The sequence below is a fragment of the Oryctolagus cuniculus genome, chromosome 8, assembly GCF_051225735.1.
Source record: "Oryctolagus cuniculus isolate XC-2025 breed Fujian yellow rabbit chromosome 8, ASM5122573v1, whole genome shotgun sequence".
Classification (NCBI taxonomy): Eukaryota; Metazoa; Chordata; class Mammalia; order Lagomorpha; family Leporidae; genus Oryctolagus; species Oryctolagus cuniculus.
The window spans coordinates 112,759,577-112,786,560 of record NC_142874.1 but is presented as its reverse complement, the minus strand read 5'-3'; the positions used below and the strand labels follow the sequence as shown (position 1 = coordinate 112,786,560).

Below are 26,984 nucleotides of genomic sequence, written 5' to 3'. Positions count from 1 at the left end.
CTTTTAAAAATTCATACCTACTTTTTTTTTTTTTTGCTTTCTATATTGAGGTTTTACAATAGTAATTTTCATAACTGGAGTAGAATATAGGCTAACATTTTTTAAAAGACTTTATTTATTTGAGAGGTACAGTTACAGACAGTGAAAGGGAAGAGACAGACAGAGAGGTCTTCTATCTGCTGGTTCACTCCCTAGATGGCCACAACGGTCAGAACTGCAGCGATCTGAAGCCAGGAGCCAGGCGCTTCTTCTGGGTCTCCCATGCGGGTGCAGGGGGCCTAGTGCTTGGGCCATCTTCCACTGCCTTCCCAGGCCACAGCAGAGAGCTGGATCGGAAGAGGAGCATCCGGGACTAGAACCGGCGCCCATATGGGATGCCGGCACCACAGGCAGAGGATTAACCTACTGTGCCACGGTACCAGCCCCCCCCCCTTTTTTTGGAAGTAAAATCTTGAGAGGAATTACAGCGGCACTAGGTAGTGTATATATCCATGTGTGTGCATATGATCATTCTAGCCTACATATATGTAGGTCTTGTGCTGAAAGTGCAATCACCAACCGCTGGCAAACAATCTGCTAGGACCAATCAAGGGATCCACTTTAATTCTAAAACTCCATCACTGCCAACAGTAAGCCACGCACTAGCAGCCAGCTGGGCGCTACGGGGCAGTCACTGGAGTCACTGCAGCCATCCTCATGATCAGGGTCAGCCACCACAGCTGCCTTGATTAGGCAGGCTCAGCCCTCTGGCTGAGGACAAAGCGGAACAGGCTGGTCTAACACAGCTGCTTTGTTTTGGATGTAAAAGCCACGACCCTCGTGCACATCCAAGCTCTCTAGTTCATGGGCTCCATGCTTATGTTCCTGCTGCACCGTCCTTCCAAAGCTCTCCAGGCCGTCACACACCAGCTGAGGGCGCAGCCAGTCAGCCAGCATCCAGAAGCAGGTATGTGGCACAGGGGTCCAAACTCTGCCTGAGATGCTGGCGCCCCGTACTGCAGTGGCTTGCTCCAGTCCCTCTGGTTCTGATCCAGCTTCCTGCTGCTGCACACCATGGGAGGCAAGGCATCTGGGGAGTGAACCAGCATATGGAAGATATTCTTTCTTTCTTTCTCTCTCTCTCTCTCCCCGCCTTTCAGAGTGAAAATAAATAAAAATGTAAAACAAACAAAAATACCCATATCCTACATTGAGAGCCTTGGGTTCAATTCCTGGCTCCTGTTCCTGACTCTAGCTCCCTGCCAGTGCAGACCTTGGGAGACAGTAGATGACAGCTCAAGTGACTGGGCCCCTGCCTCCCACACCAGAGAGACCTGGGTTGAGTTCTAGGCTCCTGGCTTTAGCCTCAGCCCAGCCCCAAACCTTGAAGGCATTTGAGAGCTAACTCTTTCTCTTTCTCTCTGTATCTCTCTCTGCAGAGAAAGAAAGAAGGAAAAGAGGATGTGAGGAAGAGGGGAGGAAGGAGGGAAGGAGAGGGGAGGGAAGGGAAGGGAAGAGAGGAGAAGGAGGGGGAGGGGAGGATAATAAATCAGTTAGGAATTGATTTCCTCCAGGAGGCCTACATTGATCGATTTCCTTGCAACTGTGATTACGGCATCATTCATCATGCCTTCAGTACAACTGTGCTGTAAAAACTACAGAAGACAATCACTTTAAATATACAGCTGAGTGTTCCAGCTGGTTGAGGGTATACACATTCAATTACTTAAAAAGAAAGAAAGAAAGAAAAGTGTGGGGGCCGGCACTGTGGCGTAGCAGGTAAACTGCTGCCTGTGGCGCCGGCATCCCAGATGGGCGCTAGTTCTAGTCCCGGATGCTCTTTTCCCATCCAGCTCTCTGCTATGGCCTGGGAAAACAGTAGAAGATGGCCCAAGTGCTTGGGCCCCTGCACCCGCGTGGGAGACCAGGAAGAAGCTCCTGGCTCCTAGCTTTGGATCGGCACAGCTCCGGCTGTTGTGGCCAACTGGGGAGTGAACCAGTGGACGGAAGACCTCTCTCTCTCGCTTGCTCTCTCTCCTCTCTCTCTGTCTCTCCTTCTCTCTCCATGTAACTCCGCCTTTCAAATAAATAAATCTTTTAAAAAATTTTTTAAAAAAATAAATGCATGGAAATCACTGCCCACTTTTCTACCTTCAAAGTCAGAGTTTACAGAACAAAACTTGACCTTCCCGGATGGCGGCAAGTGTCAGCCTGAGTTCCTCAGAAGGCAGGGCACTGTTCTATAACAGGAACTCAGGCCCTGGCAAGGAGAAGGTGGGAGGCAGGGAAGAGAGCAGAGCACTCCTGAGTTGGCTGCTGGGTGGTATCTCAGTCTAGAGCCTGCTTCCAAGAGACCACATGAGTAGGGGTCTCAGGACGGTCTGTCCGTGAGCAGTCAGGTTGAAGAAAGTACCTGCCAGCTCCCACTGCCCCACCCCTCCCTCCACGGACCCTCCACGCTGCCTCCCTCCCTTTGGGGGCACAATGACAAGCAGTCACCTCTGCTTGTCGGTGTTCTGCCTACTTTCCGGTAGCTTCTCTGTCCCCCTCTAACTCGTTTCTTTTTATCTGTGAAGGGTTTGGCAACCAGAGAGCCAGGTGTGCTCAATCCGTGTGCAAATCAAGAGCACACGAGCCCTGGGCGTGCGGAGACGAGGAAGGAAGATACAGCAGGGTCCTGACATTTGTTCAAAGAGCTCCTTCTGCTGCGGTCAAGGGGAGACCGCGTGTTTCACAGTTTCAAGGACTCGGGGAAGGGGTGTGCACCCGCACCTACGGGGATGGTTCTCTTGGTTGACTGGCTTTCGTGCCAGTGAAAGGAATGATGGCATAACTGAGTTCCAGATGGGGGAGACACTAGTATATTTAGCTTTCTCTCCACTATTTGTGCTTGAACTTACTGACATTGTGATGTTGCCTGCAATGTAGTGGAGACGCTTCGGCATAAACAGTGAGGCGTGTGCGTGTGTGTGTGTGTGTGTGTGTGTGCGCGCATGCATGTGTGTTCTTCACCGCACAGCCAGAGCAGACCATATGAAGTCCGTGCAGGAGGAAGCCAGGCTGCAGGCACGGCCTCCGTTAGCAGCTGACAACCCAATCAGCTCACACATGAGAGGTCTGCCATGCTTCAGCTATTTTTATCTCCAGTCACCCCTCAGGGAAATGGATTTTCGCTGGTAAGATTAAGTGGTGTTTGAAACACAGGATACTTCCAAAAGGGCATGGAAAAATGGAACTAAAAAGTTTTATTTTGGTGCCCAACCTTTTAGAGACCCGTGCGTAGTTCTTCCATACCATGCATTTTCCATGAACTTTGTGAAGCCCCCAGGTATGTGGACTGGCTAGAGACACTGCAGGGGTACCTCTCACAGCAGCTGTTGTCCCAGGGGGCGGTGTGGAGGGCTTCGCTCCATCTGGACCCAACCCCTGACGAGACCCGGGGCTGGATTCCCACTCAGCCGCCTGTGTCCCCACGACACTGCCACATCACATTTTCCACGCCACAGGCCTGCCCGAGTTTCCAAAGGGCAGGAGGTGGGACCAGTGTTTGTGCATGGCTTTTGTCTCTGTCCCCACTCTCTGGGGTAGACCTGGGTCTGCCAACACACGATTCGGTTGGGGGAAGACCTGTGGACTTCCTCTCCCTCTCACCCTGGAGTCGGCCCAGGCCAGCTCACAGCAGACACAGGCAAGCGAGTCTCCTGCTGTGGCAGCCGGCACCCACGGTCCTGTGGTCTCTCCTCTCCATGCACCGGTGAGGGTCACTGCCCCTTTGACGGCACCGCGAGTCCTGGAGAAGATCACTGTTTGCACGAATGGGCAGTTGTTATGGAACTCTCTGGCCTCCTCCTGGAGGGGGGCCTCCATGCTGCTGGAACACAGCGGAGGGCATGGGACTCTGCCAGGGCTGGCCGTGCTGTCTCTGTGCCGCGCACTCAGCACCACACACCAACCGCACCCCTGTACCACTACCACCACTGAAAGCTGGGTCTTGGCTCTGGGTCATCTCGTGCTCTCTGTAAGCCTCAGACCCCAAGTACTGGGCTCTAGAAACAGAAGGATGGATAGGAGGTAGACCTCGCCAGCTCTGTAAGCGGCTGGTTTTAATGTAGAACAATGAGCACGTGGGTGCTTATGCCCACGATGTTACAGACCTGCTAAGGAGCCGCTCTTGCTCACCCAGGACGATGGGGCTCAAACTCTGCTCTCAGAACCCTTTTATGTTTTAAGAATATCATTACTGGGACTGATGCTGTGGCACAACAGGTTAAGCTGCTGCCTGCAGCGCTGTCATTCCACATGGGCACTGCTTTGTGTCCTGGCTGCTCCACTTCCAATCCAGCTCCTTGCCAACGTGCCTGGAACGCAGAGGAAGATAGTCCAAGTATTTGGGCTACTGCACCCACGTGGGAGACCTGGATGAAGCTCCTGGCTTCAGCCTGCTCCATCCTTGGCTACTGCAGCCATCTGGGGGAATGAATGAGTGGATGGTAGATTTTCTATCCCTTCCTCTCTCTCTTTCTCTGCCTTTCTCTGTAACTCTTTCAGATAAATAAAAGAATCTTTAAAAAATATTATTATTGAGAATTCCACAGAGTTTTGGTTTATATGTGTGTGTGTGTGTGTGTGTGTGTTGATATATACTGTTTGGGAAATTAAAATCCAGAAATTTTTATGAACTTTTTTTTAAAGATTCATTTTATTTATTTGCAACCTAGAGTTAAAAGGAGAAAGAGAAAGGAAGAGACAGAAAGATAGGTCTTTCATCCACTGGTTCACTTCCCAGATGGTTGGAAAGGCCAGGGCCAGGCCAGGACAAAGCCAGGAGCTTCTTCCAGGTCTCCCATGTGGGTGCAGGGACCCAAGCACTTTGGCCATCCTCCACTGCTTTCTCAGGAGCATTAGCAGGGAGCTGGATCAGAAGTAGAACAGCCGGGACTTGAAACAATACCCACGTGGGATTCCAGCATCACAGGTGGCGGCCTCACCTACTGTGCCACAACGCCAGCTCCTTTATGAACTATTGAATGTTATATTTAATAATAGAAAATCACATGTAACATACAAAAAACTATGTATGAGTGTCACATATACATGTCACTTTACTAATATAAAATAAATATCAAATCTATCCATTCACTAAAATAATAAATCTGTTTTATATGTTAAACATTTCTGTGAGAAATGTATTTTTCAGAGCGGCTAACAATATGCAGTATGAAGGTGGGCTCTGCTCTGCGTATCTGGGAATCTCTTGGATGTCTGGCTTCGTAGCAGAAGCTGGCTTCTCCCATCTGCCTCCGTTGCACTGTGCTGTTGGGGTTGAAGTCTGTGAGCAAACACTGACCCACACAGAGGTGCAGCTGGAAGAGGTGGGCGTCCCAGACCTCCTGTAAGAGCTCCGGGGACCTCCCACCCCAGAGCCCTCGCCCCGCATTTTGGGAGCCCTGCTGCCCTGGGCTTCCTGGAGGCGCGTACGGAAGGATGAGTGGGAGCACAGACAGCACAAGAGCACGGTAGTCAGGGCTTCTGAAAAGTCACTGCCGGGCCGGCGCTGTGGCCGAGCGGGCTAACGCCCTGGCCTCAGGCGCCGGCATCCCATGTGGACGCCGGTTCTAGTCCTGGCTGCTCCACTTCCAACCCAGCTCTCTGCCATGGCCTGGGAAAGCAGTAGAGGATGGCTGAAGTCCTTGGGCCCCTGCACCCATGGGGGAGACCTGGAAGAAGCTCCTGGCTCCTGGCTACGGATTGGCGCAGCTCCGGCTGTTGCAGCCACCTGGGGAGTAAACCAGCGGATGGAAGACCTCTCTCTCTCTACCTCTCTGTAACTCTGTCTTTCAAATAAATAAAATGAATCCTTTAAAAAGAGAGAGAGAGAGAGAGAGAGAGAGAGAGAGAGAGAGAGAGAGAGAGAAGTCACTGCTTCCAGCTCACTTGCTGTCGGGGGGCTCTCAGTCCCGTATTTCCAGCAGGCTCCACAGGCCTTGCAGGTGTGGCTGGTCCCAGAAGCACACTTGGAGGAGCGTGAGCACAGGTGCGGTGTCGGGCACAGCCTAGTGTGCCAGGGGATGGCGTGACTGAAGTGGGAGCTGCTGAGGGCAAGGTGACTATGGCCATGCCATTGAGCTCACTCTTGTAATTTTCCCAAGGGGAAGTTACTCAAAGGTTTTAAGCAGGAGACAACCCTGGTCCACACGTGTGTTTCTTATTCTAAATAGCTCAGAACTGTAATAAGAGATAAAACACAAGCAAAGGAGGGGGACAGCAGGGGGAAGTGGAGGAAGAAGATGGCATTCCTTGTGAAGATCATTGCCACCTCTCTCGGTAGGAGAGCATGGACAGGCTGAGACAGAGCTGGCTTCAAATCCAGCTCCCTCAGTTACCAGATGCTCCTGAGTCAGTTTCTCAGAGCCCGCGATGCCACCACATGTAAGATGGGAGAGAGATGATTTTCATACATGCAGAGAACACTGAAATCAACAAAGCATGCTGTACAAATAATAATAATAAAAAGCAACCTCCCTGTCTCTCCATTTCTCGCTCGCTCTCTTACGCTCTCCTCCCTCTTTTCCTTCTTCACCCCTTCCCTCCGGTCTGTCAGGTTTCCCCACCAATGAACCCTTTCCCTTAAAAACAAAAGAAAAACAACCGCACGCTATTACTGTTGTTCTAAGATTAGGCTAGACTTACAAGGAATTTGGGATTTGTATTCTCAAGGACAAAAAGACTGAGCACCAAAGAGGCACTGTTTAAAACAACATGGTTTGCCCATTTACATGCAAGGCAGTGCCAGCCCACAGCTACCCACGGCGAGAGAGGCAGTGGGGACGTGGAGACCCCGGGGACCTCAGGTGAACCCTCTCTCCTTCTGCTGCAACTTGGACTCAAGATGTCCATGCAAAATGCGAACGGTTCAAGTCCTAGCTCCCCGCCACCTTCTGTTTCCCTGGGAGCCAGTGCCGACACGGACGAGCAAGGACACAAAGAGAAGACTACATTTGCACATTGACCAGAGTTTCGAGAAACTCTTCCGTGCCTGCCTCCACTCGAAGGTCTTTCCCCATTTCGATTCCTCGTTTTCTCTGGGAACACTTGCCCTTCCTGACCAGAAATCCCCTCAGCATCACCAGGGGCCTGGGACTCCTCACATCCTGTTCTTGCCCCGAGTGTCGCCATCTGCTGTGTCGCTCTCTCGAGCCATCAGAGCACACACTGACTCTGGCTGTAAGGGAAAGCTTCCATCGCCACAGAAATCTGAGTTCTTGGTTGAGCAGGAAAGCCACACACACACACACACACACACACACACACATGCGGTCTTCAAAAAGTTCATGGAAGCTTCATATTACAAAAAAAATTGCAACTTTTTTTGCACCAAAAAATCTTTTTATTCCGTTTCCATGAGATTTTTTTGAAGTAATCTTGTATACGTAGCTAAACAGGTTTTCAAATTCTTTCCAATGAAGACATCTGTATTGTGTGTGTGTGTGTGTGTGTGTGTGTGTGTATTTCCCCTCTAACTCTTTGCTGAGTGCTGACAGCTGAGTCATTGCATGCATCTTCCTTAAAATGAAGCCAGGCAGGAGTAGGTTTACAGGAGCAGCCCGTGTCGGCGGGGGCCCTGAGCGTGTCTGGACAAATCACATCATCTAAGGTTCAGATTCTTTTTATCTGCATGACAGATCTGTGATTGTTTCATAGCGAAATAGACAGTGTGAGGTGAAGTCAGTGACGTGGGCGGGACGCGAGTCCAGAGCTGATTTCTAACACTTCCCTTGGCTGGCTGGCTGGCTGACTGCCAGTGATTTCTTTGGCTTCTCTTTGAATGTCTTGCAATTTCAGTTTTTCAGACTAAGAATCTGACCCCAGAACACCTTTCTCCAGGAGGAGAGTGAGCCTTTGCTGCCTTTTTTTTTAATTGTTCATTTTCTGAATCTTTCAAGGCATTTCCTTGTGAAAAGAAGGTGGGAGGAAGGTGAACCATCTCCCAAGGCGGGATTACATCAAATATCTAGGCCAGGCGTTCTCCGCTGGGAGTCCTCTGCCTCCTGCAAGCTTGACCTTGAGCAACGACCCGGATGCCATCCTCTCCAGGCTGGGGGCGCCAGGGGGCAGTGCACCATCTGGCTGGACACCTTGACAGTTCCTGCTGTTAGCCCGGGGACATCACGGGAGGGAAGGTCAGGCGTCTCGGCGCCTGCTCATCGCGTCCCTGCCATCAGAATTCCGCGACGCTTGTTGACATTAACACCACAAACTATAGAATACTTAGAACTACATCAGACATGAAATAGGTAAGCCCTACACGGAGAACACTTCAGACGTTGTCTTTAGTAGGAAAGAAGTCTTAAATTTCCTGAAGAATGAAGAGTCAGGAGAAGGCCTTCACCCTGCCAGGTGCGACGGGTCAGCCCCAGGTGTGAGAGATCATCCCAAGGTGCAAAAAACTGTCCCCAGGTGTAACGGGCCATCCTTTCTGCACAGGCTTCTTCAGTTCCCCCTTTATTGGGCGTTCCCTAAGCTCCTAAAAAATTCGCCCGCTACCACGCCACTTCCATACGCAGACTTGGAGGTTTCTGGTTATTGCTCAAGTGTGTGCCTTTGCTCCCAACCAAATGACAAGATACCGTTTTGCATCTTCCACTTCCCTCAGTCCAGAAGCGCACTATCCGCACGTGTTTCATTTAGGGAAGTGCCCTGGGATCAAGGAAGTGAGAGAAAAAGGCACCAGGCGGCCCACACCCAGCAGATGGAATCAGCAGCCACACAGTCACCACCCCCACACGGCTACTTTCACTGGGCCTGTGCTCCGCCCCCGGATATTTTGGGAACATCAGGGGCACCATCAGTGTGCAAAGCACAAAAGGAGTGTCTGCGGCGGCTGCTAAAGCGGAGCCCGCGATCAGGATGGAAAGCAAAAGAGAAACAGTTTTGCACAAGTGACAGTCACAGGACAACAGCCAGCGACACAGGTGCTCATGGCACAGCAGGGAGGGCTCCTCAGTAAAGGACAGGCCTCACCCCCCACCCCGGTCCCATTTCCTCCCTTTCCTGGAGATCCTTGGCGCCTAACCAGATCCTTTTCAACTCCTTGCAGTGTAAATGGCAAAGCAGGTAAGCTGCACAGGGCAGCTATGAAACAGATCAAAGTCCCCTGAGCCCCTACTCTTCCGCCAGCTGGGTTGTGGCAAATTCCCTCCTTAACCGGGTAAAAACTCGAGTTCTAAACACGCCCAGCGCACAGTCTCTCCGCAAGAACAGACTGTCGCCAACCTTTTTGCTTCCAATAAAGCAACCTGTTTCTGTTGAGGTTAGCTTCCTTCTCCTTTCTCCGTCTCCTTTCTCGGGGTACAAAAGGCCAGAACCCTGAGCTATTCTATACCTAACACTCAGGACACAGAGTGAACAGTGCTTCAAGAGGGAGGAACAAGGACTGGCCAAACCAAAGAGGAAACTCTGAAGTCACAGCTAAATAACAGCAACGGATGATGTGGAAATAAAAGGAAAAATGCTGGGCCGGCACCATGGCTCACTTGGTTAATCCTCCGCCTGCGGTGCCAGCATCCCATATGGGTGCTGGGTTCTAGTCCCGGTTGCCCCTCTTCCAGTCCAGCTCTCTGCTGTGGCCCGGGAAGGCAGTGAAAGATGGCCCAAGTGCTTGGGCCCTGCACCCACATGGGAGACCAGGAGAAGCACCTGGCTCCTGGCTTCGGATCAGCATAGTGCGCCGGCCATACCGGCCATTTGGGGGGTGGACCAACGGAAGGAAGACCTTTCTCTCTGTTTTTCACTGTCTATAACTCTACCTGTAAAAAAGAAAAATGCTGAGTCGGGGAAGCCGTTAAGGAAGAGGGGGGCTTACACACACCTCCAGCTGCTGCCCCGGTGTGAGCTTTAGCCACTCATCCTCTGCCCGCAGGCATCTGGGCCCACCAGGTAATTATCCTGCATCCAGAACTCAAGAGGTCCTCAAACCCTAGCCTTACGGACACTTCTGCTTAGTTTATGCATTCTTTTGTTTATCTTCCATTGGTCCCATAGCCTCTGTAATGTGCAAATGAAAGCTGCAAACAGCCCTTTAGCATCTAAGTCTTCAGAAATAAAACAGCTTCTATAGCACGCTGTATGGTGATGGACAGCACATCTATTCAGTGCAGATCTCCCTTGTATTTTCGCTGGTTTTAATGAATTTATTCAGCTAATAATTTTGTATAAATATAGCCAGTAAGCATGTTATAGATGTGGAGACAGAATCAGAGGGGGGGAGGGGGAGAGAGAGAGTAGAGAGGAGAGGGAGAGAGAGAATGACAAGACAAGGATCTTGCTTATTACAGACGTCGTCTACACTCTTGAGAACAGCGGTTCTTCTCTCACTATTTGTTGAAACCTTTATTTAGTGGGGGGTTAAGCTTGTGATTATAAAGTAAACTGAAAGTGTGTCATTGTAAAAACTAGAAGAAAAACAAGAAAGGAAGGAGGAAGGAGGGTGGGCGTGAGGGAGGGAGAGAGGGTAGGCCTGGAAGGATCACCATGCTTTTAAAACTGTGTATATGAACTATGTGAAATGTGTTCCCTTTATATAAACAAACAAACAAAAAAAACACAAAACAAACAAAAATCCAGGATTTTATCATACGTTCCTACTCTGCAGCTGCATGAATGAATAAATAGCCCGGTGCTAACATAGATTATAATTCTGTTTATGCTTCTCAAGATAAAAAAATAGCTTGGAGAGCCTGCACTTAGCCTGGCACTTAGGACGCCTGTAACCCACACTGGAGCACACGGGCTCTTCCTGACTGGCCCCCGACTCCAGCTTCCTGCATCTGCAGCCAGTGATGGCTCAAGTGATTGGGCTCCTGCTACCCAGGTGGGAGACCTCGATTGAGCTCCCGGCTCCTGGGTTCAGCCCAGCTGCTGCAGGTATTTGGGGAGTGGACCAGTACATGACAGCTCTGTCTGTGTCTGTCTGTCTCTGCCTCTCAAATACACTTTTCAAAAATAAAAAATAAAAATAAATGGCATGGTTTTTGAATCCGTGTCAGTTACTGCCAAATCTCACTGTCGGGTCTCTCTCTTCTGACCTTCAGAAGAACTCCAGGGACAGGGAGGGAGCATGCGGCAGCCAACAGCACTTTCTGGACAGTTCAGGTGAGGGCCTCAAAGCTAAACAGGCAAGGGCGCCCCAGGCAAGGGGCCTCTCTGCAGTCATTCATAAGGCGTCTCTCGGTGCAGCCTCCTGGCCCAGGGCCCTGCCTTGTCTTTCGGCAGAGAGGGAAGAAAACAGTTGAGAGTTCTAACAGGCTTGGGCAGCAAGGGTCTAATTTCTCCAGTGCGTTTGCAGAAGCGGCCAAAAACAAAACCTCCTGTTTCTCAACCTAATCAACCTTTGAAGCATTCAATAGGATATACCACGGTGAGAGGGGGATGGAGGAGCTGGAATCACATCAAAGGGAAAGTTCCTGGTAGCCCTGACGTGACGGGCTGCACACGGCTAGATATCCAGTCTGGGTAAGGCAACAGCTATCAACATATGGCTTACTTAAGACAGTATTTCCACTTCTACTGTCAAGGGACAGGGGGTTCCCATGATACATTGCTGTCAGCAGCTTGCATTAGTAGCAGAGAAAATGGATGTGAATTTCACAAATATGTCTGACACTCTTTCCATTTTAAAAAGGGAGCCAGCCTCACTCACTATTTTCACCAAATAGATGTCACGAGGGCATTAACCTTGCAAATCATTTCATGGAAAGAACAAGGTGGACAATAAGTGGTGGATTTGTTTTTAGTGAACCAGTGCATTTCTTCTTTTAAATATATGAATTTGTGGCATCAAATGCTTCTTGTTTAAACAACACTTCTTATGCTGCCATTTTTCTAGCTAGGTGTTAGCTGGATCCTTTAGAAAAAAAAAGTTTTTCATGGAGCAAACCAACACTAAACTATTATTACTTATATGTAATATATCCTAGGTCAGAGCACTGGAGAGAGTAAGAACAAGAAATGGGTACTGGGGCCCGTGCTATGGCGTAATAGGTTAAGCCTCTGCCTGCGGCGCCCAGCATCCCATATGGGCACTGGTTCGTGTCCCGACTGCTCCACTTCCGATCCAGCTCTCTGCTTATGGTCTGGGAAGGCAGTAGAAAATGACCCAAGTCTTTAGGGCCCTGCACCCACGTGGGAGACACGGAAGAGGCTCCTGGTTTCAGTCTGGCCCAGCTCTGGGCGTTGTGGCCATTTGGGGAGTGAACCAGTGGACAGATCTCTTTCTCTTTCTCTCTCTGTAACGCTGCCTTTCAAACAAAATAAATAAATTTTTAAAAAAGAAAAAGAAAAATCCTTAAGCATTGTATTAGCTAGCTTCTTGTTACTACAAACACTTGAGAGAAGCTAATGTTATAAAGAGGAGAGGCTTACTTTGGCTCACGATCTGGAAGCTGACAGTTCACCATCAGACAGGTTCCACTGACTTAGCCTCTGGCGATAATGTTCTTCCAGGCCGAGTCCCAAGGAGGCAGAGCGCATCGCGTGGCAAGATGGAGTGCAGGAGTCTAGATCTCTCCTTATATATCTCTCTGCATCTCTCCACTGAGATTTGATAGGAGGGCCCTACAACCTAAGCTGATCTAATCACTTCCCAAAGCTGCTCCCCTCCCCGCCCTGCCTTCAGATACCATAATCAGACAAATTTTCCACTTTCTTGATACCATTAATGTAAGACTCTGGGGACCAAACCTTTAACACATGGGCCTTTGGAAGGTATTCAGCATCCCAGATGATGTCCAAACCATGGCAAGTGTCCCTCAAAACAATTATGAAGGCAGGCATTTGGCCTAGCGTTTAAGACGCTGGTTAAGATGCCTGTGTCCAATATCAGAGAGCCTCAGTTTGATGATTTTCTAGCTCCTGACTCTACCTTCCTGCTAATGCAAACCCTAGGAGGCAGCAATGGTGGATTAAGTAATAGGGTTCCTGACACCTACATGGGAGACCTGCATTGAACTTCTGGCTCTTGGCTTTGGCCTTCGCTTAGACTTGGCCATCATGGATATTGAGTAAGTTAACCAGCAGAGGGGAGCTCTCTTTGTCTGTTTCTCTCAAATTAATACTTTTTTTTTTCCGATTCTAACATCCTCACAATAAAAATTTTTTTAAAGATTTATTTATTTATTTGAAAGTCAGAGTTATACAGAGAGAGTAGAGGCAGAGAGAGAGAGAGAGAGAGGTCTTCCATCCGATAGTTCACTCCCCAGATGGCTGCAATGGCCAGAGCTGTGCTGATTCGAAACCAGGAGCCAGGAGCCTCTTCCGGGTCTGCCACGAGGGTGCAGGGGCCCAAGGATTTGAGCCATCTTCTACTGCTTTCCCAGGCCATAGCAGAGAGCTGCATCAGAAGTAGAGCAGCTGGGAGCTTCAGGCCAGGGCATTAACCTGCTACGCCACAGTGCCGGCCCGAAAATGAAATATTTTTAAAAAAATTTTATTTATTTATTTGAGAGGTAGAGTTACAGACAGCAAGAGAGAGAGGGAGACAGACAGAAAAGTCTTCCTTCCGTTGGTTCACTCCCCAAATGGCCGCAACGGCCAGAGCTGCGCCGATCCGAGGCCAGGGGCCAGGAGCTTCTTCCGGGTTTCCCACGCAAGTGCAGGGGCCTAAGGACTTGGGCCATCTTCTACTGCTTTCCCAGGCCATAGCAGAGAGCTGGAATGGAAGTGGAGCAGCCGAGACATGAACCAATGCCCATATGGGATGACGGCGCCACGGGTGGAGGATTAACCTAGTGCGCAACGGAGCCAACCCCTCTTACAATGAAATATTAAGCAGCCATTAAACTGAAAAGATTTTACAATACTCTATTAGGTGAAAAATGCAAATTGTAAAACAATATGCAATGTCCTGTGTCTGCTTAGATAAAGAAAGTCACAGGACAATGTTGTGCCCACCGGAATGATCTAGATGATATACAAAATGTTAGCTTCTCTTGAGCCCATCAAGAGCTAAGTAACAAGTCAACTAAGTAAACTGAGTTCCTAAGGGCTGGAGGCCTATTCAAGGAGAGAACACATGATCTACTTCACTTTTGGCAAAGCATGGGCCATCTACGTGTATCGCTGCCATATATGCTGATAAGAAGAAATCAGCCAAAATGTGAACAAATTCTTAAAGTGCAGACTGGTGAGTCAACATAGAATAGCTCCAAGCCTTAGACGCGAGGGAGGTTATACTCACTCTCTAGCTCTTTCCCATGGGCCCCCGCGGGGTGCTGACAAGCAAGGATGGGGACCAGGACCCTTTGAGCTACACAGACATGCAGCAAGTGGTCAGCTGCTGCTGGGAAGACAAGCACAAAGTCTTGCCTCCCCCTCCGCCCAGAACCCTCTCTTACAAAGCCAAGGTCTTTACCTACTGGGGAAAGGTAGAACGGCCCTTTCTGGCCCCTGGACTAGGCAAAAGCCTGCTGTTTCTGGGAGAGGAACAGAGGCAAATCTGTTTGTGTCAGGGAGATTGGGTGGGAAACCCTCTCACTCCCAGACAAGGGCAAGGAGCTGTGGCTGCTGAGGGAGGAGTAGAAGCAAAAGACACCCAGCGGGTAGAGAGGAAATCTTCCTGGGCCAAGCTCCTGCTCTGCTCTACAGCAGAGGGCGGCTGCTGCTGCAGGAGAGACAGGAACTGAAAAAGCCTTGGCTCCAAGGGTCAGGCACGTGAGGCTTACCTAAGACTATGGTAGGAGCAGGACAACAAAGAACGTCCCACAGACTAACAGGTCACACACAGAAAAACAAGCAATAAAAGGCCACCCTTGGAGCAATAGTACAGAGCATAGAGATTCACTTCTTACCAGCGTGCAGGCACAGCTGCAGGTAGAGTACAAGCACTTGGAAAACCCTCCTGGAGGCCCAGACGCTGCTCCTACGGTGATAGCAGCCACACCCTGAGGGATGTGGTGCATTAAAGGCAACTGTAGCAACAACAAACTCTAAACCTAGCTCAGCTCTGGATTAACTGACTCAACACCCACTCCCCACCAGGAACACACACGCTAATGGCCGACTGAAGTGGGGTCCACATTCTCAACCATCAGTGATACCCATCGTTGTTTCTCTGTTCGTCCAGACACAATGCCTAGCATTTAGTACAAAATTATTGAGCCACATGAAAATGCAAAGGTAGTGGGGCCAAAAATCAGGCAATCAACAGAACTGGAGTCACACATGGCCCAGAGAGTACAGCTATCCTTGACTGTAAGTATCACTGATGTACTGAATGGCTATTAAAAAACACTATAATTCATTTCTTAAAGGGATCTCAAATAACATTCATGAGCAGATAACAGAGTTTACCAAAGTGTCAAGTGCAGATCCTATAACTAAGAAAACACTGCCAGGGTTAGGCCTTTCATCTAATGGTTAAGTCGCCAGTTAAATGCTCATGTCACACCCCAGGGTACCTGGGTCTGACACCCGGTTCCAGCTCCTAATTCTAGCTCCTGCTAAGGGAAACGCTGGGAGGCAATGGTGATGGCTCAATCAGTTTGGTTCCTGCCACCCTGTGGGAGACCAGGATTGAATTCCTGGCTCCCGGCTTTGGCCCAGGCCAGCCCTGGTTGCTGTGGTCATTTGGGGAGTGAAACAGCGGATATGAGCTCTCTTTTTCTATTTATCTTTATCACTCTCCCTCCTCCTCTCCCTCACTGCCTCTCAAAAACAAACAGTATCAGAGATGAAGAATTCTTTTGATGGGCTCATTGTTAGACCAGACATAGTTGAGAAAAGAATTAGTGGACCTGAAGACATGCCAATAGAAATGATCCAAGCTTAGTGAATTAAACAGCATCGCATCTCCAAGAGCTGTCAGACCGTATTAAATGATATAACATGTGTAACTGAGTCTCAGGAGAAAGAAAAAGAAAAGAAAAAAATAAAGAGTCAAGAATTTTCCAAAATTAATGAAAGACAACAAATTGTAGAACCAAGGAACCCAAAGAATTCCCAAGGAGGGTAGTCCCTCTCCACTGAAAAACAGACAGATGACAATCAAACTGCTGAAAACTGCTGATAAAAAAATCTTGACAGCAGTGAAAAAAAGAAACAGTACACTCTAAGGGATGCTAAGAATCACAGCAGACTTCCAGAAACTATGCAAAACACAGGACAGAACACTGACACCTCTGAAACACTAAAAGAAAAAACTTGCCAACATAAAATTTATTGTCTGGCAAAAAGTGAGAGTAAAATAAAGATTATCAGAGGACAGCACTGTGGTGCAGTGGGTTAAAGCCCTGGCCTGAAGCGCCAGCATCCCATATGGGCACCGGTTCTAGTCCCGGCTGCTCCTCTTCTGATCCAGCTCTCTGCTGTGGCCTGGGAAAGCAGTGGAAGATGGGCCAAGGCCTGGGGCCCCTGCACCCACGTGGGAGACCCGGAAGAAGCTCCTGGCTCCTGGCTTCGGACTGGCTCAGCTCCAACCATTGCGGTCATTTGGGGAGTGAACCAGCAGATGGAAGACCTCTGTCTCTACCTCTCTCTGTAACTCTTTCAAATAAATAAAATAAATCTTTAAAAAATAATAAAAACTAAAGATTATCAGAGGCAGGTATTCGGTACAGCAACAAAGACACTGGCTGGGACACCTGCACCTCCCATGGGAGTGCCTGCGTCCATTCCTGGGCCAGCTTCTTGCTAATGCAAACCCGGGGACGCAGCAGTGATGGCTCAAGGTGCTGGGCTCCTGCCACCCACATGGGAGACCTGGATTGAGTTCCCAGCTCCAGCCCCAGCCCAGTCTCAGCCATCATGGGCATTTGGGAAGTGAATAAATGTCTCTCTCTGCCTCTTAAATAATTAAATAAGTTTTTTGTTTTAAAAGGAGACAACAAAAAGGCAGAAGAACCTTTGCCTCTGATGCACAAGCCAATGACAATAAATCTAACTTTTTAGAGAATAAACAAGGATTAAATAGAAATCTCCTTTAAGTGCTGTTGACATTCTACTGGCTGGGCCTTGAGCTAGAGTCAAATACTATGACTGTTCCACAAAAACATGCAGGCTAGATTTATTTGAAAGGCAGAGAAGCAGGGAGAGAGGAAAAGACAGAGAGAGAGAGAGAGATCTTCGACCCTCTGGTTCACTCTACAAATGGTCCCCACAGCCAGAGCTGGAACAGCCTGAATTCAGGAGCCAGGAGTTCCATCTGGGTCTCCCACTGGGTGGCAGGGGCCCAAGCACTTGAGCCATTACTCTTTGCTTTCCCAGATGCATTAGCAGGAAGCTGACTTAGACTAACGGAAACTGGGACTTGAACTGGCACCTGCGTAAGGGATGCTGGCACTACGAGTGGCAGTGAAGTCTCTGTATGGAAATATCAGCGAGAACGGTATCTACTTGCACCAAAATGCCTTCTGTAAAATTTAACCTTTTACTACCATATGAATACTTATGTTTCACCTGAAAACTAAGATTTCTTCTCAGCTTTGGTAGTAAAGCAGTATTTCACTAGAAAAAGAATACTTTGGGGCCAGCATTGTGATACAGATATGAGTTAAGCCACCCCCTGGGATGCGAGCATCCCATGTGGGTGCCGGTTTGAGTCCCTGCAGCTCCATTTCCAATCCAAGCTCCCTGCTAATGCGCCTGTGAAAGCAGCAGTAGATAGCTCACGTGCTTGGACCCCTGCATCCATTTGAAAGACCTGGATGAAGCTTCTGGCTCCTGGTTTTGGCCTGGCCCTACTCTGGATGTTGTGGCCATCTGGGGAGTGAAGCAGTGGGTGGAAGATATCCCCCCCCCATATATAAATAAATCCGAAAGAAAGAAAGAAAGAAAGAAAGAAAGAAAGAAAGAAAGAAAGAAGGAAAGAAGGAAAGAAGGAAAGAAGGAAAGAAGGAAAGAAGGAAAGAAGGAAAGAAGGAAAGAAGGAAAGAAGGAAAGAAGGAAAGAAGGAAAGAAGGAAAGAAGGAAAGAAGGAAAGAAGGAAAGAAGGAAAGAAGGAAAGAAGGAAAGAAGGAAAGAAAAGAGAGGAGAGGAGAGGAGAGGAGAGGAGAGGAGAGGAGAGGAGAGGAGAGGAGAGGAGAGGAGAGGAGAGGAGAGGAGAGGAGAGGAGAGGAGAGGAGAGGAGAGGAGAGGAGAGAAAAGAGAACAATGTAGTAGACACACAAGCTCTTCTTTGGACTCGCCTGACCAAGACTATGGGGAGTCGGGACATTTAGAATTCAAGCCCAGAATCCGGGTATCACCATTTGCATGGCAGAATTGCAGACAGGCTCAGAGGTGACGGGTGTGAACACAGTGCAGTACATGGGAGGCAGCTAAGGAACGGCAGCTGTTACTGGCTACTGACGTGACTCACAGATGCGTGCAGAAGCTCAGCGAAGCTCAGATAACTCGCTCGACCCAGTCCCAGAGCACACTGACACTGATGACTGACGTGCTCACCGTGAGAGTGAGTGCGGGGTGCCAGAAACTCGAGAAACTCTCTCCTCGTCGTGCCAGGGGAATTTCTTGCCCACAGAAATGGATGGTGACTGTGTGGGAGAAAACAGCTGCTAGCGTGGTGGATATATTACACACACACACACACACACACACACACACACACACACACAGTCTCCCAAAGTTCCAGCAAGAAAAGTACCTCGTGCTGTGGCACACACACGACATTTTGACTTGGAAATTTTTAAAAAGTCGAAACCAGCTGTTGAAGAACCTGCCACACTAATCCCTTCCCCGCCCAAACTTCTAACCACTGAACCAGGGAAATTCTGGTGTTGACGCCACAACCTCAAGACTGAACCATCTCTGTCCTAACTGCAGGGTACAATTCAGCTCTTTGGTGACAGCAACCAAAGTCTCTTTACACAGCTTCCCAAAAGTAGCTAAAGGATGTTTTCTCCAATTTTCTTTTTAAAAAAGGGCTAATGAAGCACAGCCCACGCCTGTGTAGTGGATTTTCACCAAGTCATCAGACATGGAGGATTCAGAATTTTAATTTCCAACGGCTACGGCTGGAGGCAGGGAAGATCATTCAAAGGAAGCGAATTGTTTCATTGAGAACAGTTTGGAGGGACAGGGTGAGAGGCAGCACTGGATGTGGACACTGAGATGGAAGAGGTCTCAGGGTTCCAGCTGTTACCTGCACACCAACTTCCCCACTGTGACCTGTGCAATGACTGTCCTCTGTCACCAGGTCCTCACTGTCCTCTGTCACTGTCCTCTGTCACTGTGCACTGCCATCTGTCACTGTGCACTGCCTTCTGTCACTGTGCACTCACTGTCCTCTGTCACTGTCACTCACTGTCCTCTCTCACTGTACACTCACGATCCTCTGTCACTGTGCACTGTCTTCTGTCACCTAGTCCTGTCCTCTGTCACTGTGCACTCACTGTCCTCTGTCACTGTGCACTGTCCTCTGTCACTATGCACTCACTGTCCTCTGTCACACTGTGCACTGTGTCACTGTGCATTGTGTCACTGTGCACTCACTGCCCTCTGTCACTGTCACTCACTGTCCTCTGTCACTGTGCACTGTCCTCTGTCACTATGCACTCACTGTCCTCTGTCACTGTGCACTGCCCTGTGTCACTGTGCACTCACTGTCCGCTGTCACTGTGCACTGCCCTCTGTCACTGTCACTCACTGTCCTCTGTCACTGTGCACTGTCCTCTGTCACTGTGCACTCACTGCCCTCTGTCACTGTGCACTGCCCTCTGTCACTGTGCACTACCCTCTGTCACTGTCCCTCACTGTCCTCTGTCACTGTGCTCTGTCCTCTGTCACTGTGCACTGTCCTCTGTCACTGTGCACTGCCCTGTGTCACTGTGCTCTGTCCTCTGTCACTGTGCACTCACTGTCCTCTGTCACTGTCACTGTCCTCTGTCACTGTGCACTCACTGCCCTCTGTCACTGTGCACTGTCCTCTGTCACTGTCATTCACTGTCCTCTGTCACTGTCATTCACTGTCCTCTGTCACTGTCACTCACTGCCCCTCCCACACTGGGGACCTTCCACACGCAGTGGCATGCGTATATTCTCAAGGAATCTGGAACGAGTAAGTGAGAGCAAAACCTCCGAGTGTGGAGACAAGCGAGGAGGACACAACCCCCTCATCTCCTCGCCCCAAATGAAGCGTCTGGCAGAGCAATAGGCTGGACGGTTGTTTCCTCTACAGCAGCTGAGGGAGAGGAAGAACACCGTGACACGGAGAACCCAGAGTGACCGGTGAGGAAGACATTCCACAAACGAGGGGACGGCGCTCTACGACAGGAGCAAAGGCACAGACTGGAGGGGCAGCAGGATGCTTACAGGAGGGAGGGACCACAGACGGATGAGTGGCCAGAGACTGACGAGCAGGAGGGAGAGAAGGACAAGGAGCACAGTGTCTATGGAGAGAGGGCGCGGTCAGGCAGTGGCCAGGTACACGGAAGAGTTTCCTCTTCGTACTTCCCAGGCCCCAACAGGGGCACTTCCGAAAGCGCGAGCAGGCGTCTTCCAGCATCTTGTCCTCTCACTCATTGTTCAGTCCCTGGCATCTTGAGCAGTGGCTACTAGACAGTGGGTGCTCTGAACGTAGTTGTCGAATGAATAACTGCTACACACAGAAAAGAGGAAGAAGCTGAGTTAGCTGAGGAAGTGCCACCTGCCTGTGGCATCTACCACGACGCTGTGAGTCGGCAGAAGGGACACTGAAGAGCTGGGCCCTCCCTATGGCAGCAGCCAAGTGATGCTCACCTTGGAGCCGGGCTTGGTTTCCCTGTTGCAAGAATAACAAGAACTCAAGGGAAACAGGCAGTCATCGACCCAACACTGATTGAGGTTTGTGGGTGTGGGGGAGGCTGGGTGTCCCTAAAAGTCCCTGCCATCCCATCTTCTCCCAAATCCCAAACACGTGTTTGGATGTCTGAATGTCTCATCATCCAGGTCTCTCCTTTCATGTGCTCAGCCATTCAAAGTCACCAGTATCTTGACAAGAATCATTCTATTAATTTCGCAACAGGTAGGGAGAGCCCCTTGGCAAATGCATTCAGACCAGACTCCCCAACACTCCTACACAGAACGGGGATCAAAGAGCAATGGATTTAGTTACGGGGGATGAGTCAGGTTGGCTGGGAACCCCCAAAGGACCCACCCCACTCCATAAAGGATCCCCAAAGTAGAAGATGAAGCTGGCCCGGTACAGAAACAAAGATGAGTCAGGTATGGACTTGTCTGCCTACACTGCCCTGGCTATAGAGAGAGAAATGCACTTAAGGTCTACACGGATACGGCTACACGAAAGTTAAAGAGAGGGGCCCAGAAAGTGAGAGAGCATCAGTTTCTGGATTCTAGTACCACATAAGGAGCTTGGAAGTCGCTGCGCCATTCAAACAACAAGTGAAAAACCGAGCAAACTGAAAAATCAACAGCTCTTAGATCAGCAAGAGAACAGAGGTTACAGGGTAAAGTGTTGATCCCAAAATTGGACAGACAGACAGATGAGGAGATCACAATGCACTGGGGCAGAAACCGCCCGAAAACCTGAACTTGATCAATGAATTGCTAGAAGCTGGCTGTGGCCAAGTCTGAGAGTTTTACCTGTAGGCACCTGACCAGCTCTGGGATATTCCACAGTCAACAGCAGAGAGAAATCCCCCCATGTTTCTGGCAGGGAGAGGGGAAACGGAACCACTATGAAATATGCCAGAACATTCTGTCCTGTTTCACGAGGGGCACCCTCAGGAGACGCTGGTTGACCAGAGCGTAACAGGCTGAGGCTGCATCAGAGCCTGACTGACCAGGGGAAGGGAAATGTCCCATGTCAGGGGAAGTTGCCAACTCCAGCCCATCCTAGCCATTCCCTGCCATCTGAGAGCGGAGAGGAAGGCTGAGAAACACTTGTGAAGTCTACAGTTCAGAGGCATACGTTCACTAAGCGATGGAGACCTGAGTGCAGGACAGTAGAATGCTTCTCAGCCCTCTGCCCCTCACCTCCTCTCCTCCCTTACTCAGTACCTCAAGTACAGACAGCAAGAGAAAATTACAAGGCATACTAAAAGGCAAAACCAAAACAGATCAAAACATGGTTGGAAGAGAGAGAGAGCGAGTGTCAGAATGAGACTTGGCAGGGATATGGGCGTTAGCACACAGGGAATTTAAAACATCTCTGATTAATATGCAAAGGGCTCTAAATAGATAAAGTAGACAGCGTGTAAGAACAGGTGGGCAATAGAAGCAGATGGAAATTCTAAGAAAGAATCTAAAACAAATGGTAGGGATTCTAAAAAATACTGGAACAGGAGTGAAGAATGCTCCTGCTGGGCTTGCAAGTGGACTGGACACAGCCGAGGAAGAATCTCTGAACTTGAGGAAACAGGAATAGAAACCTCCAAAAGTAGAAAGCAAAGAAAGAGATGACTGAAGGCAAAACAACATCCAAGAACTGTGGGGCAACCTCAAAAATTATAACACACACGCAATGGGAATACCAGAAGGAGAAGAGAGACAGGAACAACAGAAATATGTGTAACAATAACTACCAAGAATTTCCCAAAATGAATGTCAGACACCCACCAAGTCACAGATCCAGGAAGCCCAGACAATACCAAGCAGAATAAGTTCCAGGAAAACTACACCCAGGCATATCACTTTCTTTTTGTTTTTTCATTTTATTTTTTATGTATTTATTTATTTTTCTGACAGGCAGAGTGGACAGTGAGAGAGAAAGACAGAGAGAAAGGTCTTCCTTTGCCGTTGGTTCACCCTCCAATGACTGCCGCGGCCAGCGCACTGCGGCCGGCACACTGCAGCCGGCGCACTGTGCTGATCCAAAGGCAGGAGCCAGGTGCTTCTCCTGGTCTCTCCCACCGGGTGCAGGGCCCAAGCACTTGGGCCATCCTCCACTGCACTTCCCTGGCCACAGCAGAGAGCTGGCCTGGAAGAGGGGCAACCAGGACAGAATCTGGCGCCCCGACCGGGACTAGAACCCGGTGTTCCGGCGCCGCAAGGCGGAGGATTAGCCTATTGAGCCGCGGGGCAGGCTGGCATATCACTTTCGAATTACAGGAAATCAAAGATAAAGGAAAAAAGCCTGGGGCGCTGGTGCTGTGGTACAGCAGGTTAAGTCACCATATGTGCACCAGCAACCCATATAAATACTGGTTTGAGTCCTGGCTCCTTCACTCCAATCTAGCTCCCCTTTAATGCACCTGGGGAAACAGCAGAAGATGGTCCATGGGGCTGGCGCTGTGGCACAGCAGGTTTTAACCTGCCCTGGCCTGAAGCGCTGGCATCCCATGTGGGCACCGGTTCTGGTCCCTGCTGCTTCTCTTCCAATCCAGCTCTCTGCTGTGGCCTGGGAAAGCAGTGGAAGATGGGCCAAGTCCTTGGGCCCCTGCACCCACATGGGAGACCTGGAAGAAGCTCCTAGCTCCTGGCTTCAGAGCAGCACAGTTCTGGCCATTGCAGCCATCTGGGGAGTGAACCATCAGATAGACCTCTCTCTGTGTCTCTACCTCTCTCTCTGTAACTCTGTCTTTCAAATAAATAAACTAAATTAAAAAAAAAAAAAAAAAAAAAAAGATGGTCCAAGTACTTGGGAGGCTGCCACACATGTGGGAGACCCAGATGGAGTTCCAGGCTCAGGGCTTCAGCCTGGCTCAGCCTCAGTCATGCAGCCATTTGATGAATGACTCAGTGGATGGAAGATTCATTCTCTCTTTCTCCACCTTTCAGATAAATAAAACAAATCCTTTTAAAAAAGGAGAAGAAGAAAAGAAAAAAAAATTCTTACCTACAGAGAGTCAAAAATAAGAATTATAACTGACTTTTCTTCAGAAACCATTTAAGAAGAGAGTGATTGAAATATTTAAAGGTCTCCGAGAAGAACCACTAACCAAAACTATCCTTCAAAAACAATGGAGAAGTAAAGACTTTTTCAGATAAACAAATTGAGTGAATCTGTTGCCAGTAGACTTGCTTCATAAGAAATGCTAAAAGGAATTATTTAGAGAGAAAGGAAGTGAGACAGGCCAGAAACTGTCTATGTAAAGAAAAAAATGGTATCAGAGAAAGAACATGTGAAGGTAAAATAAAAACCTTTATTTTTCTTATTCTTAATTGATCTCACAGAAGAGCTTGTTCAAAATAATAATAGAAAAAGCAACTGATTATGTATGCTTGTGAGTGTATACATGTTTATATATAAGTGAGACAAAGGACAATGATAGGAAGGACAAGAGGTAGGAATCAGGACTATTTCATTATTATAAAGTACTCACACTACTCGGGAGCAGCACAGTGCTATCAGAAAGTGAACCTGGATTCATTTTAAATGTAGACTGCAAACTCTAGGGCGACCATTAAAAAGCCGTTGCCAAAAAAAGAGGTATAACTGATATGCTCAGGAAGGAGAGAAAATAGACTCTCATAAAATGCTGAATTAAAACTACAAAAGGAAAAAAAAAAGTGGAAACAGAAGAAGGGAAAAATAACAAGGGCCACAGTAGAAAATGGCGGGTAAACTTGATAGAGACTCATTTAGGCCTGTCAGCAAAAAACTCCGAATGTCAAGGGCTGAATGCAGCCATTACAAGACAAGAGATTGTCAGAGTAGACCAAAAAAAAAAAAAAAAAAAAAAAAAAAAAAAAAAAAAAAAAGACCCAGCTACATGTTGTCTAAAAGAAATTAAGTAAATATACAGACACATATGAATTGAAGAAAATGGATGGAGAAAGATGCACCATACACATAAAAATCAGAAGAAAGTGAGAGTAATTATGCTGATTTCAGACAAAGAAGACTTCAAAACAAGGAGAGCCATCAGGAATAAATAAAGGCACGACATAATGATACAGGGTGGGGCGGCGCGGTGGCACAGCAGGTTAAAGCCCTGGCCTGAAGTGCCAGCATCTCATATGCTAGTCCCGGCTGCTCCTCTTGCCATCCAGCTCTCTGCTATGGCCTGGGAAAGCAGTAGAAGATGGCCCAAGTGGATGCAGGGTTCCAAGCACTTGGGCCACCTTCCACTGCTTTCCCAGAACATTAGCAGGGAGCTGGATCAGAAGTAGAGCAGCCAGGACTTGAAACGGTGCCCATATGTATTGTACATATTTTATTAGATTTATACCTGCCCTGCAGGCGGCGGCTTTACCCACTATGCCACTGAGCCAGCCCCCTGAACAAATTTTTTTAAAAAACAGATGTCAAAAAAATATCTGACAGAATCCAACATCCATTCATGATTAAAAACTCTCAGTACATGTGGGAGAGAGGAGAACTTCCTGAACTGGATGAATAAAGATTACAAAAAAAATCTACAATAAACTTCATAATGATGAGTAACAAGAAACTTTCCCACAAGATCACAAAGGAGGCAAGGATTTACCCTCTACCACTTGTACTCAACATCATACTGAAGCTCTAGTCCATGCAATAACGTAAGAAAAAGAAATTGGCAAAGAATAAAACTGTCTTTGTTCAGGATGACATGATTGTCTTTGTGGAAAATCTAAAAGAATTAACAAAAAAAAAAATCCTATAACTAATGAGTGATTATAACAAGGCTCTTGGATACAAGGTTAATATACAAAAGTCAATTGCTTTTCTATATACCTGTAATAGACAAATGAAATGTGAAATTAAGAATACAATACCATTTATATTAGCAAACACCCAAAGTGAAAATCTTAGGTATAAAGCTAATAAAATATGTACAATACATATATGAGGAAAATTACAAAACTCTTATGAAAGAAATCAAAGAACTAAATAAGTTGTAGAGTTATTCCATGCTCATGGGAGAATGACCCACTATTGTCAAGATGTTGTTTCTTCTCAACTTGATTTATAGATTCAATGCAATCCTAATCAGAATCCCAGGAAATTGCTTTGTAGATGTATTCAAACTGATCTGAAGTAGTATCTTTTTGCAGATGTTGACAAACTGATCCTAAAGTTTAAATGCAGAAGCAAAAGACCCAGAATTGGGGTCAGTGCTGTGGCGTAGCAGGTAAAGCCACCACTTGCAGTGCTGGCATCCCATATGGGCGCCGGTTCAAGTCCCTGCTGCTCCATTTCTTTTTTCTTTTTTTAAGATTTATTTTATTTATTTGAAAAACAGAATTACAGAGAGAGGTAGAGACAGAGAGAGAGGTCTTCCATCCACTGGTTCACTCCCCAGATGGCCACAACGGCCCGAGCTGTGCAGATCTGAAGCCGGGAGCCAGGAGCTTCTTCCGTGTCTCCCACGTGAGTGCAGGCACCCAAGCATATGAGCCATCCTGTACTGCTATCCCAGGCCACAGAAGAGAGCTGGGTCAGAAGAGGAGCAGCTGGGACTAGAACCAGTGCCCATATGGGATGCTGACGCTTCAGGCCAGGGCTTTAACCCATTGTGCCACAGTGCTAGCCCCTGCTCCACTTCCAGCCCAGCTCTCTGCTACGGCCTGGGAAAGCAGTGGAAGATGGGCCAAGTCCTTGGGCCCCTGCACCCATGTGGGAGACCCAGAAGAAGCTCCTGGCTCCTGGCTTTGGATTGGCGTAGCTCCAGCCATTGCGACCAATTGGAGAATGAACCATTAGATGGAAGATCGATCTCTCTCTCTCTCTCTCTCTCTCTGCCTCTCTTTCTCTCTCTGTGTAGCTCTTTCAAATAAATAAATAAATAAATAAATAAATCTTAAAAAAAAAAAAAAAAAGACCCAGAATGGCCAAGATAGTGTTGGAGAAGAACAAGTTGAGGACTGACACTATTTGACTTCAAGACTTAATAAAAGGCTCTAGTAGGGGCTGGCTCTGTGGCACAGTGGGTTAAAGCCCTGGCCTGAAGTGCAGGCATCCCATATGGGTGCCGGTTTGAGACCTGGCTTCTCCTTTTCCAATCCAGCTCTCAGCTGTGGCCTGGGATAGCAGTAGAGGATGGCCCAAGTCCTTGGGTCCCTGTACCCGCATGGGAGACCCAGAAGAAGGTTCTGGCTCCTGGCTGTTGCAGCCATCTGGGGAGTGAACCAGCAGATGAAAGCCCCCTCTCTCC

At 48.4% G+C, this 26,984-nt stretch overlaps 1 protein-coding gene across 2 annotated transcripts in view; it reads right to left on the bottom strand.

Annotated features, from left to right (window-relative positions):
• The window catches only part of SCD5 (stearoyl-CoA desaturase 5), a 163,115-nt gene that overhangs the window by 16,088 nt on the left and 120,043 nt on the right, over positions 1-26,984 (bottom strand). The window contains exon 4 of one of the 2 annotated variants that reach the window (XM_070047963.2): positions 18,415-18,503. The exons of the other annotated variant lie outside the window; for it this stretch is intronic. Coding sequence (XP_069904064.2) covers positions 18,415-18,503 — 89 coding nt within the window. The remainder of the gene's footprint in view (positions 1-18,414; positions 18,504-26,984) is intronic. 2 annotated transcript variants of the gene reach the window in all.